This window comes from Trichoderma virens (genome assembly GCF_000170995.1).
Source record: "Trichoderma virens Gv29-8 chromosome Unknown TRIVIscaffold_90, whole genome shotgun sequence".
NCBI lineage: Eukaryota > Fungi > Ascomycota > Sordariomycetes > Hypocreales > Hypocreaceae > Trichoderma > Trichoderma virens.
This window is the reverse complement of record NW_014013659.1, coordinates 578,598-603,674: the sequence shown is the minus strand read 5'-3', so window position 1 is coordinate 603,674 and position 25,077 is coordinate 578,598. Positions and strand designations below refer to the sequence as shown.

The 25,077-nt window shown below is 50.5% G+C and overlaps 10 protein-coding genes across 10 annotated transcripts; 5 read left to right on the top strand and 5 right to left on the bottom strand.

The window, feature by feature from the left end:
• Positions 1 to 474: 474 nt before the first annotated feature.
• On the bottom strand, positions 475 to 1,413 carry TRIVIDRAFT_56916 (uncharacterized protein; the record flags this gene model as incomplete). Its single annotated transcript, XM_014095276.1, has 1 exon — positions 475 to 1,413. The coding sequence occupies one exon, from the start codon at positions 1,411 to 1,413 to the stop codon at positions 475 to 477; it is 939 nt and encodes a 312-aa protein (XP_013950751.1).
• A 577-nt stretch (positions 1,414 to 1,990) lies between these two features.
• TRIVIDRAFT_88022 (uncharacterized protein) lies at positions 1,991 to 3,863 on the bottom strand (the record flags this gene model as incomplete). The annotated part of the gene is made up of 2 exons (XM_014095275.1): positions 1,991 to 3,521; positions 3,586 to 3,863. 2 exons carry the CDS (start codon positions 3,803 to 3,805, stop codon positions 2,086 to 2,088), a joined length of 1,656 nt encoding a protein of 551 aa, XP_013950750.1.
• A 1,528-nt stretch (positions 3,864 to 5,391) lies between these two features.
• On the top strand, positions 5,392 to 6,296 carry TRIVIDRAFT_80355 (uncharacterized protein; the record flags this gene model as incomplete). Its single annotated transcript, XM_014095274.1, has 3 exons — positions 5,392 to 5,928; positions 6,016 to 6,061; positions 6,141 to 6,296. The coding sequence occupies 3 exons, from the start codon at positions 5,446 to 5,448 to the stop codon at positions 6,188 to 6,190; spliced, it is 579 nt and encodes a 192-aa protein (XP_013950749.1).
• A 622-nt stretch (positions 6,297 to 6,918) lies between these two features.
• TRIVIDRAFT_7885 (uncharacterized protein) lies at positions 6,919 to 7,620 on the bottom strand (the record flags this gene model as incomplete). The annotated part of the gene is made up of 1 exon (XM_014095076.1): positions 6,919 to 7,620. A coding segment is annotated over one exon (702 nt), but the record flags the coding sequence as incomplete, so codon positions are not given.
• A 575-nt stretch (positions 7,621 to 8,195) lies between these two features.
• Positions 8,196 to 8,689, top strand: TRIVIDRAFT_217004 (uncharacterized protein; the record flags this gene model as incomplete). Its single annotated transcript, XM_014095273.1, has 1 exon — positions 8,196 to 8,689. One exon carries the CDS (start codon positions 8,364 to 8,366, stop codon positions 8,619 to 8,621), a length of 258 nt encoding a protein of 85 aa, XP_013950748.1.
• Positions 8,690 to 8,844: 155 nt separating this feature from the next.
• TRIVIDRAFT_41300 (uncharacterized protein) lies at positions 8,845 to 9,624 on the top strand (the record flags this gene model as incomplete). Its single annotated transcript, XM_014095272.1, has 1 exon — positions 8,845 to 9,624. The coding sequence occupies one exon, from the start codon at positions 8,845 to 8,847 to the stop codon at positions 9,622 to 9,624; it is 780 nt and encodes a 259-aa protein (XP_013950747.1).
• A 43-nt stretch (positions 9,625 to 9,667) lies between these two features.
• Positions 9,668 to 10,947, bottom strand: TRIVIDRAFT_80356 (uncharacterized protein; the record flags this gene model as incomplete). The annotated part of the gene is made up of 2 exons (XM_014095271.1): positions 9,668 to 10,783; positions 10,848 to 10,947. 2 exons carry the CDS (start codon positions 10,871 to 10,873, stop codon positions 9,880 to 9,882), a joined length of 930 nt encoding a protein of 309 aa, XP_013950746.1.
• A 1,585-nt stretch (positions 10,948 to 12,532) lies between these two features.
• TRIVIDRAFT_187410 (uncharacterized protein) lies at positions 12,533 to 14,095 on the top strand (the record flags this gene model as incomplete). Its single annotated transcript, XM_014095270.1, has 5 exons — positions 12,533 to 12,684; positions 12,746 to 12,779; positions 12,878 to 12,995; positions 13,079 to 13,353; positions 13,497 to 14,095. 5 exons carry the CDS (start codon positions 12,674 to 12,676, stop codon positions 13,524 to 13,526), a joined length of 468 nt encoding a protein of 155 aa, XP_013950745.1.
• Positions 14,096 to 15,536: 1,441 nt separating this feature from the next.
• Positions 15,537 to 16,637, top strand: TRIVIDRAFT_65700 (uncharacterized protein; the record flags this gene model as incomplete). The annotated part of the gene is made up of 2 exons (XM_014095269.1): positions 15,537 to 15,542; positions 15,618 to 16,637. The coding sequence occupies 2 exons, from the start codon at positions 15,537 to 15,539 to the stop codon at positions 16,635 to 16,637; spliced, it is 1,026 nt and encodes a 341-aa protein (XP_013950744.1).
• A 1,541-nt stretch (positions 16,638 to 18,178) lies between these two features.
• Positions 18,179 to 21,909, bottom strand: TRIVIDRAFT_10385 (uncharacterized protein; the record flags this gene model as incomplete). The annotated part of the gene is made up of 2 exons (XM_014095081.1): positions 18,179 to 19,537; positions 19,603 to 21,909. Coding segments are annotated over 2 exons (3,666 nt in total), but the record flags the coding sequence as incomplete, so codon positions are not given.
• Positions 21,910 to 25,077: the final 3,168 nt, after the last annotated feature.

Below are 25,077 nucleotides of genomic sequence, written 5' to 3'. Positions count from 1 at the left end.
GCCTTGCTGCCGCATTAGCAGAGCGCAGCACTCAACTTGCAAGCGAGTTCGATGGCGATCATCAAGCCAGGAGAACTAAATCCGATGCAGTATCCTGTGTAGCTGCAAGACTCCAGCAGGCGATATCGAGATGATACGATTGATCCACGTAGGTATCGTTTCCTCTTCGCTTGTTCAGCGCCCTCATAAAATCGATAACTTCAATGTTCCTGTGCATGGCATTAATACCATTTCTTGTCCTCAACCATCACAAGAAAGCGCCATTGATTATTCATCCAAGCTTCAGAGCAGTTTGAGAAGATTGTTTTACGCGGTTTTTGTCGACATCAGCCGAGCAGGACTCAGGCTAACCCGAGTCCATTCCAGCCTCTCGATGGCCCCGCGTGCGTCATCATGCTTGAGGGCGAAAAAAAGTGAACAATGAAAGCTCGACTTACTTCACTTCACGGACGCTTTGTAACAAGTTCATCCACATCATGTTTCGGGCTTGAATTTTCCTCTCTTTTCCCTCATAGCATTGACCTTCTTCTTGTCCTCTTCGAAGCGCTTCAGCAGCTCCGCCTGCTCCTGCTTCCGTCGTTCTCGCAGTTGGAATCGGTAAAAGTCCTTCATTTCCGACTTCTTCTTGGCAGCCTTTTCGACCATCTTCCGTCTGGCCTCCTCAGCTTCGAATTGGTTTGCAGGAGTACCCTTTCCACCACGAGTAACAGTAACGAAGCCATCTTCATCAGGTTCGTTGCGTAGTCGCTTGCTGATTTCAGCAGCTTCCTTCTCCTTCCTATTGAACACATTGAAGAATGCATGTGTAGCCTTTTGCACCTCGGCCTTATCAGCGCGGCTAAGGCGCAGATGGGAAGACACCCACGTAGCACCCAGTGGCTGAACATCGTCCGATAGGCCCTGTCCCCATACAGGGTATTTTTTGGTCTTTTGAAGCTTCGTGATCGCCTTGAGAACGAGCTGCACACTCTTCTCATCAGCGAGCAACACAATCGCCGTGCTACTGCTTCGGTGAAGTTGACGTGTCCAGATACCTGGTAGCCGCGCAGCTTCTTCTTCCGCTTTTTCTTCTTCCTCCACGTCCCCTCGCTTCCGCTTGCGCGCAAGCGCAGCAGCCTTGATTGCTCTGGCAGGGTCAATGACAACTGCCGCCTTTTCCTCCCCCTCAAACGTTATCGTCTCGAATCGTCCAGCTCCGACGAGCTCGGTGAAAACGGCTCTAAAATGAGGCTCTGTGCTATCTGCGGGAATATTCTTCAGGAAAAGACTCCGAGAATCATTCGCCGTGGGGATTTTGGGTGCATTTCTTCGTATCCGCACTTCATGCAGAGCAGTCTCGGGGAATGAAGGCACTGGTGGCATCTGGATCGGAAGAATGGCGAATTGATCGCCGGCCGCGTCTACGGGAACCATATTTTTGCGATTTATGGCCCCTGAGGGAGATGTGGTTTTATGAAAGATGATTCGGCTTTGGGTGTAGCAGGACGAAGTTTTGTTAGCAGCTCGACGCTCTGAAAGTCCAGAGAAAAAAATGGCCCCACTATTGCTATCGATACGAGTGGGTCATTTTGTGTTAATTGTGGAAGGAACGATACTATTCACATTCGAATAATCAAGTGATTAATCCAGTACAAAAAAAGCTGACAGCATACAAAGAAATTCCCCATGATCACCGTCAAAACAACGAAGCTCATGATGCTAGTTTCAGCAAAAATAGATATCCGAAAACATCAAAAAATGACGAGAGTGGGACTCGAACCCACGCGGATTGCTCCACCAGGAATTGCTGTTAAGGTAGCCTTAACCTGACGCCATAACCAACTCGGCCATCTCGCCGTTCGATGCTTTGCGATTGGAATAATTGCATCAAGAGCCCTTCCGTCTCCTCAGGCATTCGCGCCGCAATTGAGTTTGAGATTGGAAAATCTCTATGAGAGATTGAAAATGTGAGAAGTGAATGGCGTGTTAACAAGATGTTACTAGTATCGTACTTGAGATGAAGGAGAAATTTAATTCAGCTATCAAATTCTTACTTCATGTACATGCAGTACCGCCATCTATTAGAAAAATCTTCCCGACATCGATCTATACTTCAATTGCAATCCTTCCAACACCACGGCTCACACAAGTCAACATGGAAGATTCTTTCTCGCCCGGCATAAGTGCCGAACCTCGATGAAGCACCTCTCCGCTCTTGACAGTAACTTTGCAGGTGCCGCAATTGCCCACCTCGCAGCTCGAAGGGATATCCCCAAATTCGCGCTGAAGGACCTCCAAGAGGCTCTCCTCTTCGCCCACTTTGACAACCTTGTCGTTCCTGTTGACGACTTGTACTTCGAAAGGATCTCCAGTAGTGTCGGCGGAAAAGGCCTCAAAGTGTATCTCCTGAGGGGAAATGGCAGCATCTTCGGCAGCAGCTTTGGCCGCTTCCATCATACGATTGGGTCCGCAGACGTACAGGAAGCTGTTCCAAGGCATGGTCTTCATGACGTTGTTGATATCCATCCGTTGGTCTTTCGACTTGTCATATATGATAACCCTATCTCCATACGACTCCAGCTGCTCTCGGAAAGGGATATCGTCCGAGGACCGTACAGCATAGTGGAGTTGAAAGCTCCAGTTAATAGAGTCATACAGTTTCATGAGTTCCAAAAAGGCCGTGATGCCAATCCCTCCAGCTATCAAGACGTGGTGGCTTGCCGCGTTAACTGGTCCGTTGACATCACTCACCACACTGCCCACTTCAATACTATCTCCAACATTGAGAGATTCGTGGAGATACCGGGAGCCGCCTCGGCTGTTCTCGTCAAGAGCAATACCAAACTCAAGCCTTCTGACCGATTCGGTTCCCTTGCCGCTACTTGACACAACTGAATATGTCCTCACAAGGCCGTTGGCAAGTCTAAGTTTGGCGTGAGCCGCCGATGGGAAGCCGTCAAATTGGGGCTTGGCAGCAGCCTCAATGACCAGCGAAATTGTCCGAGGTGTCTCCATCTTCCAGCTGACCACCTTGTAAGTTTCCCAAGGTTCTTCTTTCTTCTGTTGCTTTCGTCTCTGTGCCTTGGCCACGCGTTTCTTGAATTGGCCACGGGCCTCGTTGCCTAGAGCCTCCACTTCGGCCAGCTTCTCATTCATTTCATCATTGTCAGTCACGCGGTGTAAATACTCCTGCACGCGCTCAACCGTCCACTCTGGCCACTTTCTCTCAACCAGCTTCAGTTCATCACCAGCGCTAACAGTGCCCTCGCGGAGGACTCGGTAGTACCATCCGGTACGACTCGTCTTGTAAGTTTCAGGGGCGAAATTCTTCAATGAGAAGCGATGGTTGAGTTTGAAGCACGGCTGCCTTGGTAGGGACACCTGGAGGACGACTTCAGGACCGACGGATATAACATCTCCGATGCAAACATTTCGCTCGTTCATGTGCGCTGTGACGAAATTCTCTCCGAAGCCTCCTGGGACGAATTTGTCGACGCGGTCGGGGTAAGATTCCTGCCAGGATGGATAATGCGATGAGCAGTCTAATAGAATAAGTCCAAACGTCAGTCTGTCTCCTATTCACAGCAGTCATGGGGAAATAATTACATCCAAGGATGGCCTTGTCTAGACCGCCATGAAATGTAAGGTCGTGTTCATCCCCTTCCAATCCCAGCCTGTCGACTTTCATCGAGACAGTGCGAAGCTCCTTGTCAATGCCAGACATGATGGTCAGGCCAGGCATTCGCTTCATTGCGGACGTGCGAATTTCGATAAGCCGGTCGACCTCGAAGGGCACCGCAAGATCATCGAAGTAAGAGTGTCTCATTTTAATTTCTTTATTATCGTCGAGGGGAGCGGCAGGAGTGTAAGTTGGAGGAGAGAGATCTAAAGGTGTAAGTGCGAATCCTGCCAAAAGCAATGTGCCTTACACGGGGTTGTTGTATACAGTTTGGACACTGTAAGTCCGTCTCGCTCGCTCTGAGTCAGAATAGGCAAGTTGCAGCGACTACTCAAGGCGGTTGAAAGTAAAAAAGGTCCTTTTCAGTTTGCTTTCATTGGTCCAATCCATCATGTTGACTAATTCAAGCGATTTTCATTTCAAGATTATTCCCAAATATCGGATACTGGCTGCCTACATCATCTACGATCTCAAAGTGTCTTCTTGGTCAGTCATTGATGAAATCCTTCGTTGACGCACAGTATCCGATTTTTGCGGCTAGATTCCCGAGCAACTCTTATCCACTATGCAACCTTTCATTCAGCAATGTACTATTCGAGCCAAGCATGCGTGAAAACGGGCACGGGGTGTTTTTTTTTTTTATCTTTCAATCAATTTCTTAAGTTGCCGCTGGCCCAATCGAGTGCTGGCACAGGGATCATGCTTTATTCTCACCAGCATTGAATCTTTACTCAACCAGCTACAGATCACCACTCACAGCATTGCACCCCTCCTTTCATCAATGCAATGATGTGGAATCTCGACGAATGGGTGAATGGGCCAGCGACAAAAACTTTTTCACCAAAAATTGAAATCCAATTTACTCAGCGGATATTTTTCCGCGGAGTTGCGAATGCTACCCTAGAGTAAAAGAGAAAAAATGCAATGGTGAACGGTGTATAAGCCCGAATACGCCAATTTTGACCATTGAACCTTCGTGGTTCTATGGTCTAACGGTTATGACTCCGGATTTTGATTCCGGCAGCGAGGGTTCGACTCCCTCTAGAACCTGTTTCTTTTTTTTTTCCTTTTGTCTTTTGGCTGTTGGCTGAACTTAATCTGGCTTACCCCGAGCGAATCCACTAGGGCAACATTAGGCTCATTGTGGCTGTCCTTTTTGGCCGAAGAGTAACATCTGTAGAACTGCATCATGCTTCTTCAGTGTCTAGTAACATAGGCGATTTACAAAGGTGGGTTAATCTGTGCACCAAGTACCTACCCCCCAACATTGAAATCAAGAATAGATTCATCTTTGTCAAGTTTTGACATGAGTCAATACAAATGACAAGCAGCCAGCAATCCATGGTCCTTTTCTAGCAGTGGCGGACATGAAGAGGATAATCTCTCTGTCCACGTTGCTCAAGACTCAGAAGCTCAGACCAGTCGCACTGCAATTCTTCCCGTACATTGTAACAGTCAGGGTACCTGATGGCTCCAATGAGAGCTGAGTCAGTATTAGCAACCCACAACTTGCCTTGAAATGCTCAAAAACCTTCACCCGGACCCCAGTCTCCAAACCCTGCTCTGCTCTGTCATGGAAGAAGCAATTGCCGGTTTTCGGGCCCGATGTGGACTTGCGGGTCGGGATGTGACTCCGGTACCCCGCGCGAGTTTCTGCCGATTCCGTCCGGTCATTTCCCCGGACGATGCGATATATATGCAGAACGTGAACAGCCAACAGCATCAATCTTGTCCATTCCTTTAAAAACACCAAGGTAAACACCTAGATATCACGTATCGCCGTCATCATGCGTCTCCCCTACGTCGCCGATCCTCCCCCAACCCAAACCGAGCAAGATGCCGCCATCGTGCAGCGCATCCAAGACCGTCGTGCTCCTCGCCCTCTCCAGGCCCTGGATCTGACTCTCCTGCACTCGCCCCACGTAGCAGATGGCTGGAATTCCTTCCTAGGCGCTGTTCGCACCAAGACGTCTCTCAGCGATGATGTGCGTGAGCTGGCTATTTCGCGAGTCGCCGTATGCAACAAGGCGTGGTATGAATGGGGCCACCATGCGCCGTTGGCCATCCAGGGCGGTGTGGGCGTGGCTGCCATGGAGCATGTCAAGGAAGATTCCCTGGGGGAGAGGCCAGAGGGACTGTTGAGTGAGAAGCAGTGGGCGGCGCTGGTGTATGCGGATGAGATGACCAAGAATGTGCAAGTCAGGGACGAGACATTTGCGCTCTTGAAGCAGCATTTCAACGACCAGGAGGTTGTAGAAATTACGGCAACGGTAAGAACCCTTATTTCCTTTTCCTACAATAAATGCGAGACTGTATTTTGGAAATGTTTTGCTCACAATGGAAATTTGGCATCACAGGTCGCTGCCTACAACTGTGTGAGCAGATTTTTGGTTGCTCTGGATGGTAAGCTCAAGTTTATCCTAGTCTCAATCTTTTGTTTTCTATTTCAAATCTGTTTGCCAATCTCTAACTTTGCGTATAGTGGGTGAAAAGAATGGTACTGGCCCAGATGCTGTGTTGTCTGCTCATTGATCGGAATTTGGTCTGGAGACTGTACTCATCGTTGATTCAAAACAGGAAAGGACATAGAGAAGGAAATAGAAGAAGCGTAGAGCTGAATAATAATGAGTGTAAAAAAGTCGCACGGAAGAAAATAAAATCATTAACTGTGATAGAGATAAAAGTGGGTGAAAGTCTGCGTGAGCAATCTTGGTGAAGTGAAAGGAAAGTGGAATAAACGGGGTATCCTATCCAAGAAGAAGTGTGATGTGATGTGATTGAATAAAAAAGATAAAACCGTCAAAAGACCCAAAGTCCACCGCCCACATCCCATATCCCATATCCCATCCATGTCCCATCCATATCCGCGCGCGCCGTAGTAAATAAACCAATTCGTGCCTCATAGAACTAAAATTCTTTTTCTTCTCTCATACGTCGTAAGTAAAGCTTGCCATCGAACACTTGTTCTAGTGTATCAATCAGTCTCTTTTATTCGTTCTCATTGTTGATAGTGTCGTGTAAAATTCGTAACGAAAGTCATGGCCATGTCATCGTAAACTTCTACTGTCTGCATGCCGTTGAATTGTGGGTGTGTGTATGTGTGATATATCATAATCGGCTGGTTTTGAGAGGAACCGGACGAGGAATAAATCAAAGTAATAAAAAAGGGGGGTGAAGAAACAGTAAGGGAACAGGATCGGCCCAACAAACAAGAAAAACCAAGCAGATGCAAGGTTTTTCTTTTAGGGTGACGAGTCTTCCATGAGCTTTTCGATGGAGGCGTGCCGTGCCCGCATCCGCGGCGACATCTGCAACTCCTGGACGACTCCGGCCCAGCCACTGCGCTGGGGTGTCTCAACATGCTCATTGTGCCCGATGGCCTGCGTGGTAAGTCTTCGGGCAGGCGTGCGTCGGGGCAGATCATCAAACGACTTCTTTGCCGAGGGCCTGGTGGGTGTTGTGTAAGTGGTCTTTTCCGGCAGCTGCTTGGGCAGCGGAGGCGGAGGCGGCGGCTGCTTTTTTGCGATTGAAGTTATAATGCCTAAATAGACCATCATGAAGCGCATGCGCAGCGTCTCCAGTCGCTTCATTCTCTCCTCCAGCTGCGAGCGCTTCGACGCCCACATGAGCCTTGAGCTGGTCCGTAGCTTGGTTTCGCCCTCCTCGAGGACCAGGCAGCTCAGCTCATCGCGCAAGTCATCTCCGATCTTTTGGATTTCCCTCAGCAAGCGATTAAGGCGGATCTTGTCCTCAAGACGCTGGACCTTGGAGACGTCCCGGTCGTACCCTTCGTTCTCCTCGAGAGAAAAATCAAGAGTGTCGATAAAGCTAGCCACCTCCTGCGGCGCAACCTTGTATGCCGCCCAGTACGAATTCGCAGTCTGTGCGATCATCACGATGGACATGCCAGTGGCGGTGGTGGCCAAGAGGTAGGCCCACTGGAGCCAGCCTGAGTCGGCCATTATGCAGCGGAGGGCAACGAAGCACAAGTCGTGATGTCGTCCTGGAAGGGCAGAGGCATGGTCCGGCGGGAGGAGGCGGGAGCTTTGGCGGTCAACTGAGGGAGGAGGGAGGAGAGAGAAGGAAGAAAAGAGGAAGAAGAGAGAAGAGAGAAGAAAGAATCAAAAGGAAACAGAATCACCAGCTAAAGCGGCGAAACGGATTGCGATATTACGTAGTGGAGGAGGAGAGCCCTGATCCAAGCCCTGATTGGGCCGGTGTGGCAGCAGAGAGGTAATAATAACACACCAGCTCTCTCTTTTAAAAGCAAGGCATGTACTCGTATGCAACCATCGTGGGCTAAAAAGCCGAGGGAGAGGAGAAGCAGGTAGACTCATAGTGCTACTAGCGGAGGAGCAGATACTGTGTGTCGGATTTTGTTGGCCCAAGGGCTCTGGGAGCGCACAGAGGCGAAGCAAGCAAACATGACGGACTCCCAGATTCCGTAGGCACTCGTACATAGTATGCGTCGGCCCCTGCAAGGGCATCAGCTAGGCCCAGCTATGACGACGGGCAGAGATGGTTGGGGAAGGGTGTTGAGACTGTAGGAGTCACATGGATTTTTGTCGTACAATGTTCCCATGACGCGGGATCAAGAAGATGGGCTACAAGAGGTACTGTTCCGTACTAAGGTCCCTCTATACCTAGGTACCTTGATTCCCTGAAGCACCAACATCAGCACTGGGAGGCCGAATACAGGTACTATATGTTTCAAGAGGTCTTTTCCAAAAGCATCACCCCAAAAACAGATCTCGCTCATCTTTTCCCCGTTGAGCCCTGCAGCAAACGGACCCAGTCCAGCCCACAAATGGCAGACTGTCCAGTGACTTCTGCTTCCATCCCGTTCTTTGTCCTGCATATCGGCCTCTTTTCACGCTTGACTGCTGCGCCGGTACCTGCGGGCGTCGATCTCCAGCCAATAGTACCGGCAAACCCTCGCTGTCAACCCCACTACAGCGCGTAGTACCTTTTTTCGTGCTCTTTTTTTTTTCTTGCGAACTTTGCTGCAGGAAAAGGGCCGTGACTGCGGTTGGGCACCTTGCAATGACCTGCAGAGTGCATCGCAGCGGCCCAGCCCCAAAGCAGACTTGTTTCGTTTATTTGTAGATTTCCACTTGACCTGTTATCTTATCCGGGCCTGTGCCTAGGCAAATTTCTCTCCTCCGCTTCTCACCGACTCTCCAGCCATGACGGCCACCGCCTCGGAGGCCGTGGTGCATGAATTTCCACTGCCCACGATTCTCACCAACCCCGCGTCGACCCCGCCAACGCTCATCACCCAGGGCGCCGAAGGTCGGCTCTACAAGACGACATACCTGCTGCCCAGCATCCCCTGCGCCCTAAAGTACCGGCCGCCGAAGCCATGGCGACACCCGATCCTTGACCAGCGTCTGACCAAACACCGCATCCTGTCCGAGGCTCGCATCCTCTCCAAGTGTCGCAGAGATGGCCTCCGCGTTCCCGACGTCTACGCTCTGGATGAGGCGGCAGGGTGGCTGATGCTGGAATGGGTTCAGGGCACGCCTGTGCGAATCAACATCAACCAGAGGCTGGGCGACAGGACAGAAGGCATTGAAGCCGACGAGGAGCTCAAGGATTTGATGCGAAGAATCGGCGCCGCCGTGGGCAAGATGCACAGCATCGGCATCATCCACGGCGACCTGACGACGAGCAACATGATGCTGAATCCCCCAGCGGGCCAGACCGAAACCGACAACGTGAGTGGACTCGAGGGTGAGATTGTCATCATCGATCTTGGACTTGCCAGTGGAGGAGTACACGATGAGGATCGGGCTGTCGACCTGTACGTCCTTGAGCGTGCCTTTGGCAGCACACACCCCCGTGCCGAATGCATTTTTGGAGAGGTCCTGGACGCATACAAACAGTCATTCAAGCAGGCTGGCGTGGCCCTCAAGAAACTGGAAGAAGTGAGAATGAGGGGCCGCAAGAGAAGCATGCTCGGTTAGAACGTGACATGACGAGCCAAGACAAGCAAAGACAAAAAAAAAAAAAAAAAAAAAAAAGAAAAATCTTTATTCTCTGTTCTTTCTCGCTAGCCGGAGAACGAAGGGAGGAAATTATGTGACATAGCTCCCTGTAATGATGCCCACTTTATGATATCCAGATGGACAGACCAAATCAAACAAACAATAAATATCGCTTTTAGTGACAAAAGAAACATGATATCCAAATAAGCCCGAAACAACCCGTCCTTTTGTTCTTCACTGAAGCTCAGCTCCTGCAAAGTAGCCCTTGTTCTCGAGAACGCCGCGGTCCTTGACAAACGCCACGTATCGAACAACCCATTGAGGAGAGAGCTCACCCTCGAGACCAGCGCCGCCGTGAGCAGCATCGGCCAGCACTCCGGCTCCCTGAGGTCCGTGGCCGAGCAGCTCCCGCAGCGTGCCGCGGGGCAAGATATCGGTGCAGTCCGTGTGGACATTCAACTCTACGCCCTCTTCCTCGGCCAGCCTCTGGAGGGGCGCGGGGGCGTTGCAGCAGTCTTGGAGGTTGATCTGGTCAACAGTCGGGCGAATCGATGTGCGCTCGATGAAAGCGCGAAGCTTCTCGCTACCAAACTCGGCGACACCGAGTCGCTTGACAAGGCCCTGGCTGTGAAGGTCTTCAAAGACCTTCCACGAGGCCAGCTCCTCCTCCAGGTTGCCCTGCTGGGCGTTGATGCGCTCGGCTTCCTTTTCGCATGTGCCCACAAACGACATTCCGGGAAAGGAGACGATGAGAAGGTCGATTGTTTGGATGTTGAGCTCCTTGCGAACTAGGTCGAGGGCCTCGCGCGCATACTGCTCGCGCTCCGAAACGGATGTGCCCGGGAGGAGGAACAGCTTGACGGTGATTTCATAATCGCTGGCCTCTTCGCGCAGACCGGCGGTTTCCCAGTTGATCCTGGGGATGTAGAGCGTCTTGTCGTCTCGCTCCGTCCACACCTCTACCGGCGTCTGAGGGGGTGAGGGCAAGGTGTTGGAGCCGTTGGTCGGCGATGCATCAATCGCATAGTCTAGCTGCGTGGAGACGAAGTTGTCTCGGAGAGAGTTGACGAGCTCGAGGTTCGATTTGGAGTTACCGCCGCCTTTGCGAATGATGGATGGGCTTCCGGACATGACATTGCTGCAATGGCGCCTGGGTTAGCGAGACCGCGGAGAGAGTGTCTGCGACTGGGAGGAGGACAAACCCCGTAGAAAGAATGATCTTGGTCATTGTGATGTTGGTTAGGGTCCTTGATATCTGCAATGAATGGAGTTTAGGTAAAGGCCTTGAAGGATCAAGGGAAGATAAGAGGCCGGCGGGTTCGATAGTGTTCTATAAGTCCAAAGCACCAAACCCGGTTCTCGGCATGTTTTTTTTTCTCTCAAAATGCATAACTAAATATAATACAGTAAACCTTGGTTATAACGATGTAGGTCAGCACGGCCTATAGTATCGTTACAGCCGGGTAATCGTTAGAACCAGGTTTTATAAGGGTAATATATTTGATAACAGAAATATTAGTAATTTATACCTAAAGCTATTATAAGATATTAATCTAAAGACTATTACTATCTTAACTTATTTTATATTAATTATTAATTTATAAAAAATATATATTATTTGTTATATAATATTTATAATAGTATAAAATTAAAGGGTTTTTATTATTTTTTAAAATTAATTAATATAAAAAATATATTAAATATTTTTAATTTTAAAAATATTATTAATGTAAATATAATAATTATTTAATAATTTAAAAATATTAATTAAAAAAACTTATATTTAAATTTATTTTTAACTTAAAGGTTTAGTTAAATTTATGTTTAAAAAAAGGTTTTAATATTTTTTTTTAATAATAATTATTTTTTTTAAAAAAAAAATTATAATTTAAAAGCTTTTATTATTTTATAATATTATTAAAATTATAAAAAATTAATTAACATATATAAAAATATAAATTATTAATAATTTTATTATATAATATTAAAAAAATAATAATTAAATTAAAAATTAACTACTTAACTAGGCTTAGCTTAAACTATATAATAATTTTTTTTAGTTATTTATATAGGTTAGTTACTAAATTTTAACTAATATTATTATTATTTAAGGCTTTGCAGTTGATAAGTGTAAAATTATAACTGTTCTGGGCTTTTAATCGCTGTAGAAAGACTTATCATTACAGGTGGGGTTCGTTATAACCAAGGTTTATTGTACTCCGTACTCCGTAGTAATATCCCATACTATTTACTCCAGATGGCGCTTGTGGCGGTTCATAGCAGGTATTACTAATGGGGGTTGCCGGGTGGGATGCGGCCTCGGCGGCGTTGTAGGCGGGTAGTATCAGCTATTCTTACACGAAATGGCTCAGGTTGTACGAGTTTGCCGATATTGAAGTGGTTGCTTGAGGAGAGGGGAAGATGTTTATATGCCGCCCTTTGTAGCCGGACTTTTCGTATGATGTTTTCCATGTGCCTGGTGATGTCCAAGAAAACGAGAGAGAATCTCCCCACTTTTTGTCTCGTGGTATTTACATATTTTATTATTATTTTATTTTACGGGATTTTTTCTCCGTGTAGTCTCAAACTTTACGAGCTGTCTCAAATTGAGTTTTGCCGAATAATGTTTAGCGAGGACCCTTCAGAAAAAAACAGACTCGTCATGGATGGGATTTGAACGAGGCCACGCGGGGTTGAGCCTTACAGCCCATCTGGCCCTAAAGACGCAGGGCTCCTTAGCGCTGCAATCATTTGTCAAGCACTGTTGGCACTGAAGGCTCGTGGTGACATAGAGAGGGGCACAAGGTACGGCACAAGGTACAGCCCAAACCGGCGGCGAACGGGGCATGGAGCAAGGTACCGACTACGTACAGCAGTTATCCGTCCAAGCACGCGCTACTGCCTCGTCACCGACCTGGCAAACTTACCTGGTCTGAACAAGAGTACGCCAGCTCAAGTCTATTCAAACCGCATCTTGCCTCTGTCACCGCGCGTCCATCGTCGCTGGTGATGTGAGAGAGCCGTCACAATGGCGATTCAGTGCGTACCGTCTCTGCTGCTGCGCCGCCCGTCGGAATGATGCTGACCGGCATCTCTCTAGCTATCTGATTCTATTGTCCCGTCAGGGGAAAGTGGTGCGTAGCTCTTCGTCGCTCCTGGTGCTGCCGATGCCGTTGGATAGCGGTAGAATCTGCCATGTGCGTGTCTTGCTGACCGACTCTCTCACAATCAGCGTCTTGCCAAGTGGTTTACCACGCTGTCCCCCAAGGACAAGGCCAAGATCGTCAAGGACGTCTCACAGCTGGTCCTCGCTCGAAGAACACGCATGTGCAACTTTCTGGAGTACAAAGGTACGTGATGAATGTCATCGTTGCTTCGTTGCTTCGTTGGCCATGGCAAGTCTAGCTGACGAATATCTGGCATCATCAAACAGACACCAAAATTGTATATCGACGATACGCCTCGCTCTTCTTCATTGCAGGATGCTCCTCCGAGGACAACGAGCTGATTACGCTTGAAATCATCCACCGATACGTCGAGCAGATGGACAAGTACTACGGCAACGTGTGCGAGCTCGACATCATCTTTTCCTTCACCAAGGCATACTACATCCTCGACGAACTGCTTCTTGCCGGAGAGCTACAGGAGAGCAGCAAAAAGAACGTGCTGCGCTGTATCGGACAGCAGGATTCACTCGAAGACATGGAGGTAAGTGCTATACACAGTTGATTCTGACGGCTGCATCACACCGACCCTTGGCGCTTCCCTGGCGTGATGCGTGTCCGCCGCCTCCGCTCCGGTTACAGCTATGCGACTTGACCCAGCTGACACCGAATTTCCTCAACGCAAAGGTCGAAGACGAGGTCACCAAGATTCTGTAAATTGCGTGCATGCGACGTGGGTACACGAGCGCGCAGCCTTTTGGACGAGCGATCCGTTCCCGCCGACCGGCCCGTCATCCACCACTTACCACACATGAAAAGCCCCCTATCGTCCCACCAGCTACTTGGAGTCGTCAAGGCGCAAGAGTTGAGATGGATTTGATAGTTAACAATTGGCGTTGCAGGGCGAGCAAATTACAGAGAAGCTTCGCGAAGTGGGGATTCTTTGATACACAAGTCTCAGAATACTGAGCATCTCTTCGATGGGAAGAGAGGACACATTGGGGAGAAGGAGATGGGGGTTGCTGAATGTGGATGTGCTGGGAGAGAGAGAGAATATCGCGTTATTTTTCTTTGTGTTTATAGATCTTGGAGGATGGAAAACCATCCTCTCCCGTGTCAAGAGAAAACAGAGGCATCAAGGGTCCCCGGAGTCGGCGGACGGTGTTTGCCGGCAATCATGGGCAAGGGCCATGACTTGGCCATTCAGTTGTGGTGTGAATCTAATATATACCAGGAGACAAGGAGAAGGAGCCAAAGCATCGAAGCCAATTCAAGAAGATTTCCACAACGTCATTGAGTTCAGTCCAATTCACCTGCTGCACAGTTTGTCTCGTCTCGTCTCGTCTCGTTCCGGCCTCCCGCATCCCACATCCCGCATCCCGCATCACTTGCTCTTGTCATTGCCGCGCGTGGCAGCTCCATGCGTCGTTATTCGTTGCAGTGCCAAAGCTGACACCAGCAAATGGGCTCGCCAGAATCGCCCACTCTGCCAACTGCCCCCTCTTTTCCGGCGCCATGACTAGCAGTAGCTTGTCTGTGGTGGTGCTGCTCTTGGTCGTCTTACGAGTACTACGGAGTACTGTCCAGCCCATCTGGCCATTTGCCGGGCGCGGCCGACGCGGCGATCGGATTCGGAACTTTAAGGAGAAGCGCCAAACCCACCGACTGTTGGCCTGTGAGAAACGTGGGCCATGCATGGAATGGCGATGGACGTTCTAACTTTGCTCTTCAGCTGGCTTGTCTAGTTCCAGATCAACAGCCCAGCACAAGCCAGCGAAGACGGGCAGCTGAGGCCACATGGCTACAGCGCTGCAGCTCCCTATTCTCTCCCCCAGAATACAGTGAGTACAGTGAATCCACCCCCTCGCTCCGCCTCCACCGCTGCAGCACGCAAGCCCCCACCATCTGGCGACTGATTGATGTCACTGCCAATGTCGGGATGCTGATGCGTGTCACCCCCAATCCGGCTTCTTGTCCACTAATCACTAATGAACCGAACCCGACAAACCACACAGTGTCGCAGCTTTCCTTCAATCTCTCTCCTCCCTCTCCTCTAGTCCTCTAGTCCTCTAGTCCTCTAGCCCTCTAGCCTGTTAATCTGCCGGTCTTCATCCAGCCCTGTCTGCTTGTTCACGAATCAGCTGCACTTAGCGTCAACAACGTTAACGCTACTCGATCTCAAGTCGAGCCTTGCCGCATCACCACCAATCCCTGATTCCTCCTCCTTCACCCTCACCCTGACCCTCCTCGCCTTGGGTGACCAGACAATCATTTCCAAGACTACGACCACGGCCCCTTCTCCCTACTTACTGCACGGCAGCAACCAACAGGGACGCTGGATCGCATTGCATCGCAGCGCTTCTCCCCCCTGCTTCAGCTCGATCGCCGTGCGGATCCGCGATCACGGCCCCAGAGTATAGACCGAACAACCGACGACCGTCACTGCGACGAGCCCGACATCGCCTTTGGGTGCTCTTTGTGCGCAACACCAACGCCTGAACAAAGCGATACTGCACGCCATCTGCTACCAATCTTGTCGGCTCTGGAGACGCTTTGAGTCTCCGTTTCCAAACCTCGCCTTTATTACCGTCGCATTCACCGCTCATCGCTCGGAGATCCAGCTTCAGTGCAATTCACAGCCTTCACCGCACGTTATTTCTTTGCGTCGGCTCTTCTCCGTCACTTGCCAATTAATGCAAAGAATCAGAGCCGCATCCAGCAGCCAACATGAAGGTGAGCGGAATACATGACCAGCTGAACTCCGACGTGAGACAATCCCCCGGCTGACGAGACATCCCCACTACGCAGTACCTCCCAGTCCAAGAGTTCGAGGCCGTAACCGGCGCTCTAAACTTCAACACTCCCGACTGCAATGTCACGGGCGGATGCGATCTTTACACGACTAAATCTACCGGGTCCGACAAGAAACTTTACAGAAACATCGACAAAGACCTCAGTTCCCAGCATGCTGCGCTGCTCAAGTTGGGCGCCAGCCTGTCACCACCCGACAGGGAGCACATGCTCGCAACATCGCGCAGCATGCAGCTTTTCTCACACTCGAGCGCATTTGGCCCGCTATCCGAGCTTTCCAGTCGGCGGACGTTTGCTTACCTGATTGCGACGCTCAACGCAAGCCACCCTCACTACGACTTCTCCCATGTCCTGCGGCCCGGCGACTTCAAGCGGGAGAGGAACCTGAAGCGTGTCATGGCCAACCTGGACTCAATCCTGCAAAACACACGGCCTGGTTTCGATTTGGGCTCCTCGTATGACTCCTCCGCTGGCAGCGACGTCAACGCCCAGTGGGGGCCTCACTGCTGGTCTTTGATCAACAAAGAGATGCGCCTGAACGAGTGCACCATCTTCAGCTACCACCCCGAAGTCGACCCCTTTGAGGAAGACGAAAGTGCCATTTGGGCAGTGCACTACTTCTTCTTCAACAGAGCGCTCAAGCGAGTCGCCTATCTCTATGTCCGCGTCGTCCCCGTCATCTCCTCACAGAGCCCAACATTGAGACCCGTAAAGGGCGGCGTCCACAAGCGACACACGGCGGTCGAGTCGGACGGTGCAAAGAAGCGCACAAAATACTGGCTCGGCGATCAAGACGCTGAACTAGTACCGCCGTATGAGGACGACGAAGAGCCGATGGATGATGGCCTCTACTGGAACCGTGGAGAAGATGGCGATATCGTCCAGTTCTCGGATGACGATTTTGCTGAGGATGAGCCGGTTGATGAAGACGAGGACGAAGATGACGACTACGACATGACAAGTACAAGACGGGAGAGGCTTATGAGTGAGGATGTTGCAGGCCGCATGGAGATTTAAGCCGGCCTCCAGTCAAACTACACTGTCTCCAATCAGCTCAAGGAGAATATCATGTCCTTTTCAACAAGGACACGCGCTTTGGCATGACAAAGAGGGCACATGCCCACCTAAATACTCCTATTTGCATGGAAGGACTCAACCTGTCTCATCATGAGGCTATATCTACCTACTCCCAGTCTTGGGACTTACGGAAATGGAGAGCCACAACCGACAATACTCTTCTCGAGCCTCCCTTCCCACCCTCTCTCTCCACCTCATTGCTCCTGCTTGCTATTCTTGTCTATTTTTGGATGGATTGATCCATGGGGCCTCTCTCACCCTGCTATGCTTTATTTATCATTGCTATGATCATGATTGTGTCCTTTAGCGTGGCGCAAGGTTTTTGGTTCTGGTCGGTGAGAGCGACTGGGAACAACGTCGCCCGGAGTTTTACGACTTTTGTTTGTTTGACTTTTATTGCTCTCCTATCGTCACCTTTCTTTTCCTTTCCTTTTTTTCTTCTTCTTCGTCTCCTTTTATTTTTCATCATGCTGTGTTACTTTGGAACAATTGGTGGCTACCTCAGTGAGAAAAGGTGGCTATTTATTCTTTGTTGCTGCGTCCTTTTTTATTTTGCTTTTCGTGCTTGGGTAAAATGTCATCCTTGCGGAAACGATGATTTGCATTTATATTAGTTCTATTTTATTCTCTTGTTTCCTTTTCTTTTTTCGTGTTTTTAATCTATGGAATCAGGCGGTACACGTATATATAACGCAGTAATGCTCCGATCCGCCTCGCTGGCAAGAGGCATCGATGGCTATTCTATATCTGATATTCGGCGGGCTATGCAATTAGTTTTCAAGTATTTAATGCTTATTATTTGTTCAAATTGTCCATTTCACGCTGGCGATTGTGCTATTATGCCTCTCTCAAATCGTACCTCGAATCATTCCAGCGTGTTGCAAATGTGACAAGCTGAGCAGACTCAAGTCCTTATGATGGAGCGTGCAAGACAAAATACGTACACACCTAATTCCGTCACCCAACACATATTAGAGTCATGTAGCACGAGCTATCCATTAATCTAAATAACACAGCTAACGAAATAAAATGCTTCAAAAGAAGAGGACGAAAATAGACTAATGAAACCAGCCTCCGAGTCCGCCCAACATTTTGTTCTCTGCCTCCCTGGCAATGTCCCCATTTAGTTATCATCAGCCCCTATATCTCGACTGCTCTTAACGCAGAATCTCCCCAGTCCGTATGATTAATCTTGGGTATCAGTAATCTTGGATATAATAGAATGAATAATGTGATGTAAAGAGCGCGCTGCCATCAAATGCTCTATCCAATCCCCGTCGATTGGATCATTTATCAGCACCCTTTTCAGCACGGATAAATATCATTGAATTGGAAAAATAGCAATTGCTCAATGCAAAACGCAAAACGCAAAACGCGGGGCTAGGTAATGCTATCAAGCAGTGGAATGTATAGAAGGGGGAAAAAATGAAACAAGAATGAACGCTCATATTATGAAAATATGGTGAATCTGGCTCCTAAACAACGGATGCCTTTCTCCTTCGCCCAAACATTCTGGCGAACCCACTGGGCTCATCTTGAGGGACTGAAGCTTGAGTGGGAACAATCTCTGGCGGGGGTTCTGAATCGCGCAGAAACCTCGCCAGATCCGCCGTCTGGCCAAAGGAGACGGGCTCCCGTGTCTCATATCTCTTCATGGGGGCTCTGTTCATACTGCTCACAGGAGGAGGGTTGACGTTGGTCGGCCCATACGCGTCGTAGCCCGGTGGCATCTGGATTGGAGTGTGTTTGCTTCGGCCATTCAAGGAACGTCCTTCAGTACCAAAGCCCAGGGCGCCAGCTCGACCACTAGGTGCCCGTGCCTCGTTGAAAGTATTGACTTCCTTGGAGCCACTGCGAGTAAACCGGCCAATTAGACTAGGCGTGCTCGTCTTCTTCTTTGGCATCTTCATGGGTGGGGATGGGGGCTCCGGCGGCGGGTCGTAGTTGAGCAGGAATTCTGCAAGACTCTCCTCCTTCTTAGGGGGAGGCCTGGGGGCCATGTCAAAATCGTCTTCTTCTTCATCGCTGAAATCGATTGCGTATGGGTCGCGAACGCGGCGAGTTTTTCTCACGGGCATAGGCATGCCCATGTCGTCATCATCTTCTTCACCAAACATGTTATTCGCCTTTGACATGCCCTTGTTCCTGAGCAGCGCAGAGCTGGAGTTGACGGAAGACTGCATCGACGGCATCGAATTATCCGTCACGCTTGTAGATGCCTGGCTGTGTCGCATGTCAGGAAGAACCGCATCAACTGCTCGGCCACCCACAGCGCCAGACATCATGTCCAAATCCATCGTGTTACGGAAAGGCGCCACATGTCGAGGAATGTGATTTTGGCTACCTGGAATGGGGGGGCCTTGTCGAATAAAATCGATCAGGTCCGAATTGTCGTTTCTGCTGCTAGCAGCAGCTTCTCGAGGCTGGTACCGATTTCGATTGTTGTTGCGACTAGCCATTGAAGAAAAAGATTGCTTGGGCTCTGGGATGCTCGTAGTCGGGCTGGCAGGAACGCGAACATTGCGCAGAGCTACTGGGCCTTTGTCGCCCGGCGGGCCTGTAGATTTGATGAACTCGGCAAAATCTGCGAGCGACTCGCCAGGTGTGCGAGCATCACGAGCCTGAGGTCCGCCCATTCGACCAGACACTGCAGTGGCTGCGATAGGGGCACGAGGAATTGGTCCAGAAAGCCTGGGTTTGTGCTCAGGAGCTCGAGGGCTGGAGGGCTGCACCCTTGGGTTTGATGATGAAGCATTCGAAACCATGGGTGAGGACCGCATCAAATCTTCGCTCTTGCGAACGACTTTGGTCACAACTGGGCTGTCATGAGGTGTTTTGACCTAGCGGAGCAAGTTAGCAAACTTTATATATGCTTACCTAAAAAAAGAGAAAGGTCGGGGCTTACATCAATATCACGCATATTCTCCGGCGTCAACGTATATGTGATGGTTTGGTTGCTTTGGATGAGCTCTTCGAAGTTGCGCGCCATGCTCTCGGCGCGGTTTGATGAGTCGTCTGAAGTGGTTCTGACCGCCTTGAATCGGCTGGCACCCGAAGATGCAGACGACCCAGACGTGTGGATCTGGCGAGGAGGAGCAATGGAATGCAACGCTGTTTCCTCACTCTCCTCGGGCACTGGCAAGTCGACTGCAGTCACAGGAATCTGTCGATTAGGATGCGCTGCAGGTCTATAAGGAATATCTGAAAACTGTGCATCGGTGGCGCTTTTGGTGGCTTTCAGCGAGAACGACCTTTGATGACCCTGCTCGCCCTGAGAGGCAGAACCAACGTTTGTCTGCAGGCCATGCGGGAGACGACCCAGCTGATCTCGAGTCCGAGACGCCGGCGCAGGCTTGGCAATAGAGTTTACTTGGTCAGTGTCTTCCTCGGATTCAGAGATGGTGGCAGCATTTGGAATTGGTGGTCTCATCCTCTCGACCGGAGACCTTGCCGCTGATAGAGGCGCTCCCGCTCGTGAGCTGGTGTCGATTGCCTTGGCTTTTCGCAGCTCGTCGGCGCCTCCCGAGCGTGACAGAGGGCTTGTGCCAGACACGGTGCTTGCACGCGGCCGCTCCGTCGATTCCAATGACGGCGGCCGAGTAGTGGCGGGACTACGTGGCGGGACGTCAATGAGGCGCGCGGAGTGAACACTGGACGACCGGCTCAGATGGATAGCTCTACCAGAATCCGAGGCGGAACGAGAAGAAGTGCTGGAGACTGACACTCTGGAAGATGTCAGTATCTCAGCTTTTTCGTATACAATCTCGTCGAATTCATCCGATCCACTTTCATCCGAGTCGCGGTTCTTCTTGAGAGAGCCCTCCTTATCCTCGGATGTCTCTTTGAGCTCCTTCGATTCAGCGGCGTCATGCTCTACCTCGGCCGATTTCGAGCTTGGCCGTGCCGTTGCATAAAAGACCGACCTTCTAGAAGTTGGTAGTGAGGTAGATCTTCTGTGAAGTTTAAGCAGGGTGGCGTATTGCCCTGACTCTGTTGCTAGAGTATCGCCCATTAAGGAAGCCGTCCCGGCGAATGACTTGACACGGCGTGCGTCAACATTGTCCTTCTCTTCCTCCTCTTCCTCATCGTCACTGTGGTGGGCCAGACCCGGCACCTCAATTTCAGCAACGTCATTGTCCCCGATTGGTAGTGGAATGTTCATGGGGTGGATATCCTCTGCAACGGCGCTCTCAGGTCGATCTTGTACCACGTCAGAGCCATTGCCATCTTCACTGGCACGGGTCTTCCCATCGTGAAGCCCACCAGCTGGGCCATCTACCTTCAAGTGGCTGCTGGAGAGAGACCGGCTTGTGGCGAATTCGCCCGGTGTTGCACGCATCCTCTTTTTCCATCCTCGCCATAAGCGGCCGAGAGTTCGATCAAGCGCAACTCGTTCCATATCGATGTCCTCCACTACGATTCTTTCGGAAACAGCAGCAGGGCTGCGCGATCCATCCTTGAGCTCCTTTTCAATCTTGGAGCGCATTCTTTGGCTGGCCGCCTGTCCAGCAACAGTGAGTGTGAGCTCACCCATGTATTCCAAGACTGAAGTCAGGAAGATGGCCACAGCAGGCGAGATGATATCAGAAGTTTTCTCATGCTCGCCAATTTCGAGATTCTCCTGCGTCATGTACTTGTCTTCGTCCTCCTCCTCTAAATCCCCCAGAGAAGAGTAGACCATACACCTCAACCTGGCTCGCTTCCAGGCCAATTCGACGTCCCAATCCCGCGCATTCGGGCTTTGAGAGTTCGTGTCTTCTTCTTCCTCAGAACCCCCAAGATACTCCCTCAGCTCTTCATCGGCATTACTTATAGTTTCTTTGGCCAATTTAGGCTTGAGCACGTCCGAGACGGCAGGTCGCAGAGCGGAGAGAGAGGTAGATCTAGCAACTTGTAGGAAGTTTAATAGTAGTTGGTCGAGGAAACTGTTGACTAGCTGCAGGGCGGCAGGGGAGATCTGAGCGGCTTCTCCAGACGGCTCGACGCCGTTTTGGTCGTACCAGGTGCTTTCGTGCCCATCGTGATCATTAGATACAATCTGGGAAGCTGCAGTCGAAGCAATGAAGGCGGCCTCTGGCGATACATTTAGCGGAGGGGCAAAGAAAATGTGGCTGGCGATCGAAGGTCTGTCGCTGGAGATGCTCTGTGATCGCACTTGGCGCGGCGAACTGACGCTGCTCGCCGGGCGCGACTCGACGGCGGAGCCCGTCATGGCTGAAGCTGGATTTTCTATCGGATGCGGTGTAAAGAATATGGGGTTTTCTTTCCTTTTCCTTCCTTTCTTCTTCCCTGCCTGTCGCTTTCACCAGCAATGATGATTTGTATAATACCAAATCAAGTGAGAGAAGAAGAGAAGCCCGCGTCCTCGTGTCGGATTTTGCAGGTCGTCGGCAGTTAATGCGAGTACTCGTAGGCGACAAGCAGAGTAATGCGACTACCTAGCTATTCGTGGAAATGGGGCCGGGAAAGGGTAATCAATGCTCTAGATAGAAGCCCCCTGGTCGTTCATTAGTTCATGAATCGGGACACAATCGAACGACTGGAATGGCGACAGGCCCGCAAGCACATGGCTTTCTGGGGACCGGGATGATGAGACACAGGAGGATAGATGCTGGTCAAAAGTGACTCCAGCCTGTGATGGAAAAGACACGGCGTGGTGCCACAATGGAGCAGGTCAGGCTGATGTTGGCACTAGCAATCAGATATGCGCAACGACACTGATTCCACAGGATGATGGCTAACGATGAAAAGCATGAGGTTGCTGAAATGAAGAAGATGAAAAAGATGCACTTGCGAGAGGCGAGGGGAAATGGGAGGCCGTAGCCAGACCATGTCGAGAAGTGAAGCAAAAGGAGGGAGGGAGAGCATCAAGGATCAAGGGGGGACGAAGAAAGCCGGTACCGCTTGGTACTGGCTGACGCTCAGACAGCAGCCACCACCAGAAGCAGTACTTTGCTCAGTGCACGTAGAGTGCTGCAGCTCGAGGTAGCTCACGGGATCATGGCAAGTATTTTTCTTACCTGCAGTACACGTTGGAGACGTGAAGATGTGCGCTGGCGAGTCAATGCAGACGAAGCACGGCTCGTGGCATGCCCGCTGCTGCAGGTGGTTGAGAATGTAAAACAAGTCGAGGCGTTGCGATACGAAAAGAACGTGAGGCACGGGACTGGAGCTCAGAACAAAGAGCACCTCATTGCTTACAGTATGTACTCGTATGGCAGTGGACGGGATTCCCCTCTGGCTCTTTTTGAAATGAGGACTGGACCCCTTTCGCTAGAGCTTAATGCTGCTGCTAGTACCTGGATGGCAGTTCTTAGTCGCCCGTTGAAAGCATGGAGCTGTACTCGTACGTGAGTAGATGCTTTAAAGAAGAAGAAACGAGCAGGGTTCCTCTAAAATAAGCCTAGGAAAAGGATCGACATGCCATCAAGTGCTCTCTTGCATGAATGCAGATACGCACGGTTAGTACTTGGGATTTCACAATGCCTGCCTTGCTTGCAACAGATTGGCCACAGTTTTCTTTTCCAGCTACAAGTACCTACATGTCCATCCTTTTCTCGCTGATCAAACACACTAAACCGTCTGTACTGGGCCTCCTCCTCCTCCTCCTTCCTCCCTCCTCCATCTCACCCTCTTCACAATTTTTTTTCCTCTTCGTTCTTCCAATTCCCCGCCTCATCGGATCTTTTTTCCCTTCCTCTTCATTTGCCCTTCGGCCTTGACCCCCAACGGCCGACTCGCTCGTCCGTTTCCAATCCCAATCCTGCAAAGTCCCGCCTCCACTCCGCCCCAGGCCATGGCGAGACGGGCCCTGGCTTGCCTGAACTTGGCTGGCCAGGATGCCTGAAGGAGCCTAGCACAGAGGCCCTAGCGTGTTCTTTGGGCCCTTAGCCGTGTTCCCACAGCCGCTAGAAGGAGCCTGCCAGCACTCGAATCAGCAAGCTTTCAGGGGTCGCATCAACATGCCGCTCAAATTAATATCGGGACGAGATTTGGAGCCTCGATGCTGGGATGGCTCATTTCTTGGGGTCTGGAGCCTAACAGAGTGAGTACTCGTAACAACGTGTTTCTCATTGAGTCCATTTTCCCGCCTCGTCTGGTGCAACAATGCTTACGACTGCTGTACTCTGCCTGTGGCCTACGAGTACACACTGTGTTGGCTGATCACAGCATAGCAACACGTACACGTACATACAATCTCGACTACGACTCCCTCACATTGCGCCTCCACACCCTCTGCATCCGCGTTTCTACTCAGAGTTTCGATAGGTCAGCCGGGTTGTATCGCCAAGGTGCCCATCGGTTAGTCCAACACTGCCTAAAGCGGCAGTCCTCATGTCAACGGGCCAACGCTACGGGCGCTATCTGCAGCTGTCGTGATGGAATCGAGTTACGGAGTTCATCCGAAGACGAGAGAAAACTTTTTTTCCTGGACGGGACAGCTGTAGGGCGTTTGCAGCTCAGCACACCATCGAGAAACCTGACTCGGACACAATCTGTCTGCTTTGCTAGTCTCTTGGTCTCTAAGAGAAGGGCGAAACGACACGAGACAAACTCCGTTGTTTGGCCTGCTAGCCTCACGGGCTAGTCGTTTATATGCGGCGCGATTGCTCCACGCGCCAGGGATCATGGCACGACGACATCTGTGTGTATAGAATCTGAAGCCTACAGTTGTCTCAAGATGATTTCGTTCTGCTAGTATTCGAAAACGTGCACGTTATTTGCGGCATCACGGCCATACGAGTCACCTAAGACCACCCGTGCTTGGGAGCATCTCAACATTGGCCCGGACAGTACCATCTCACGACGGCTCACACTGGCACAAATCTCTCTGGCTCCCGCCGCACCGACCCGTTGCGCTCCCCTCTCAAGCTTTGTCTTTGAAGCACCATTTCAAGCTAATCTCAACTCCCAGCCACTATGACGAAGTGAATCGCCGGCCAACACCACTAGCAGCCTCGTAGTTCTGTCAAACGAGATCCTTTGAGGCAACGCTCCTGGATCCTTTGACAGACAGACCATCTAATACTACCTACCAAAGCACAAAACACATACAAGGCTTTGTGCGGTAAACTGCTGCTACTCTTCATACACGTGGGTTATTTGCAAGGCACGGTGCATGGTTTCTTACGGAGCATCCGTCCCTTGATTAATTGCCCCCCCTCACCCATAAACGACGGAGCATTGGCCATCCATCTCCCCGCCCACTACAGATGGCCCCAAGAGCATGCCCAAATCCCGAGCCGGTATGGCCGCCAGGCCCGGACCTTGTGGCGTATCTGACCTGTCTTGACGCTGGGCCAATAAGGAAAAGACTACGAGGCAATGGCCAGAAGGCGAAACACGCCGGAGGCGACTAATGCCATGGGGATTTCCCAAG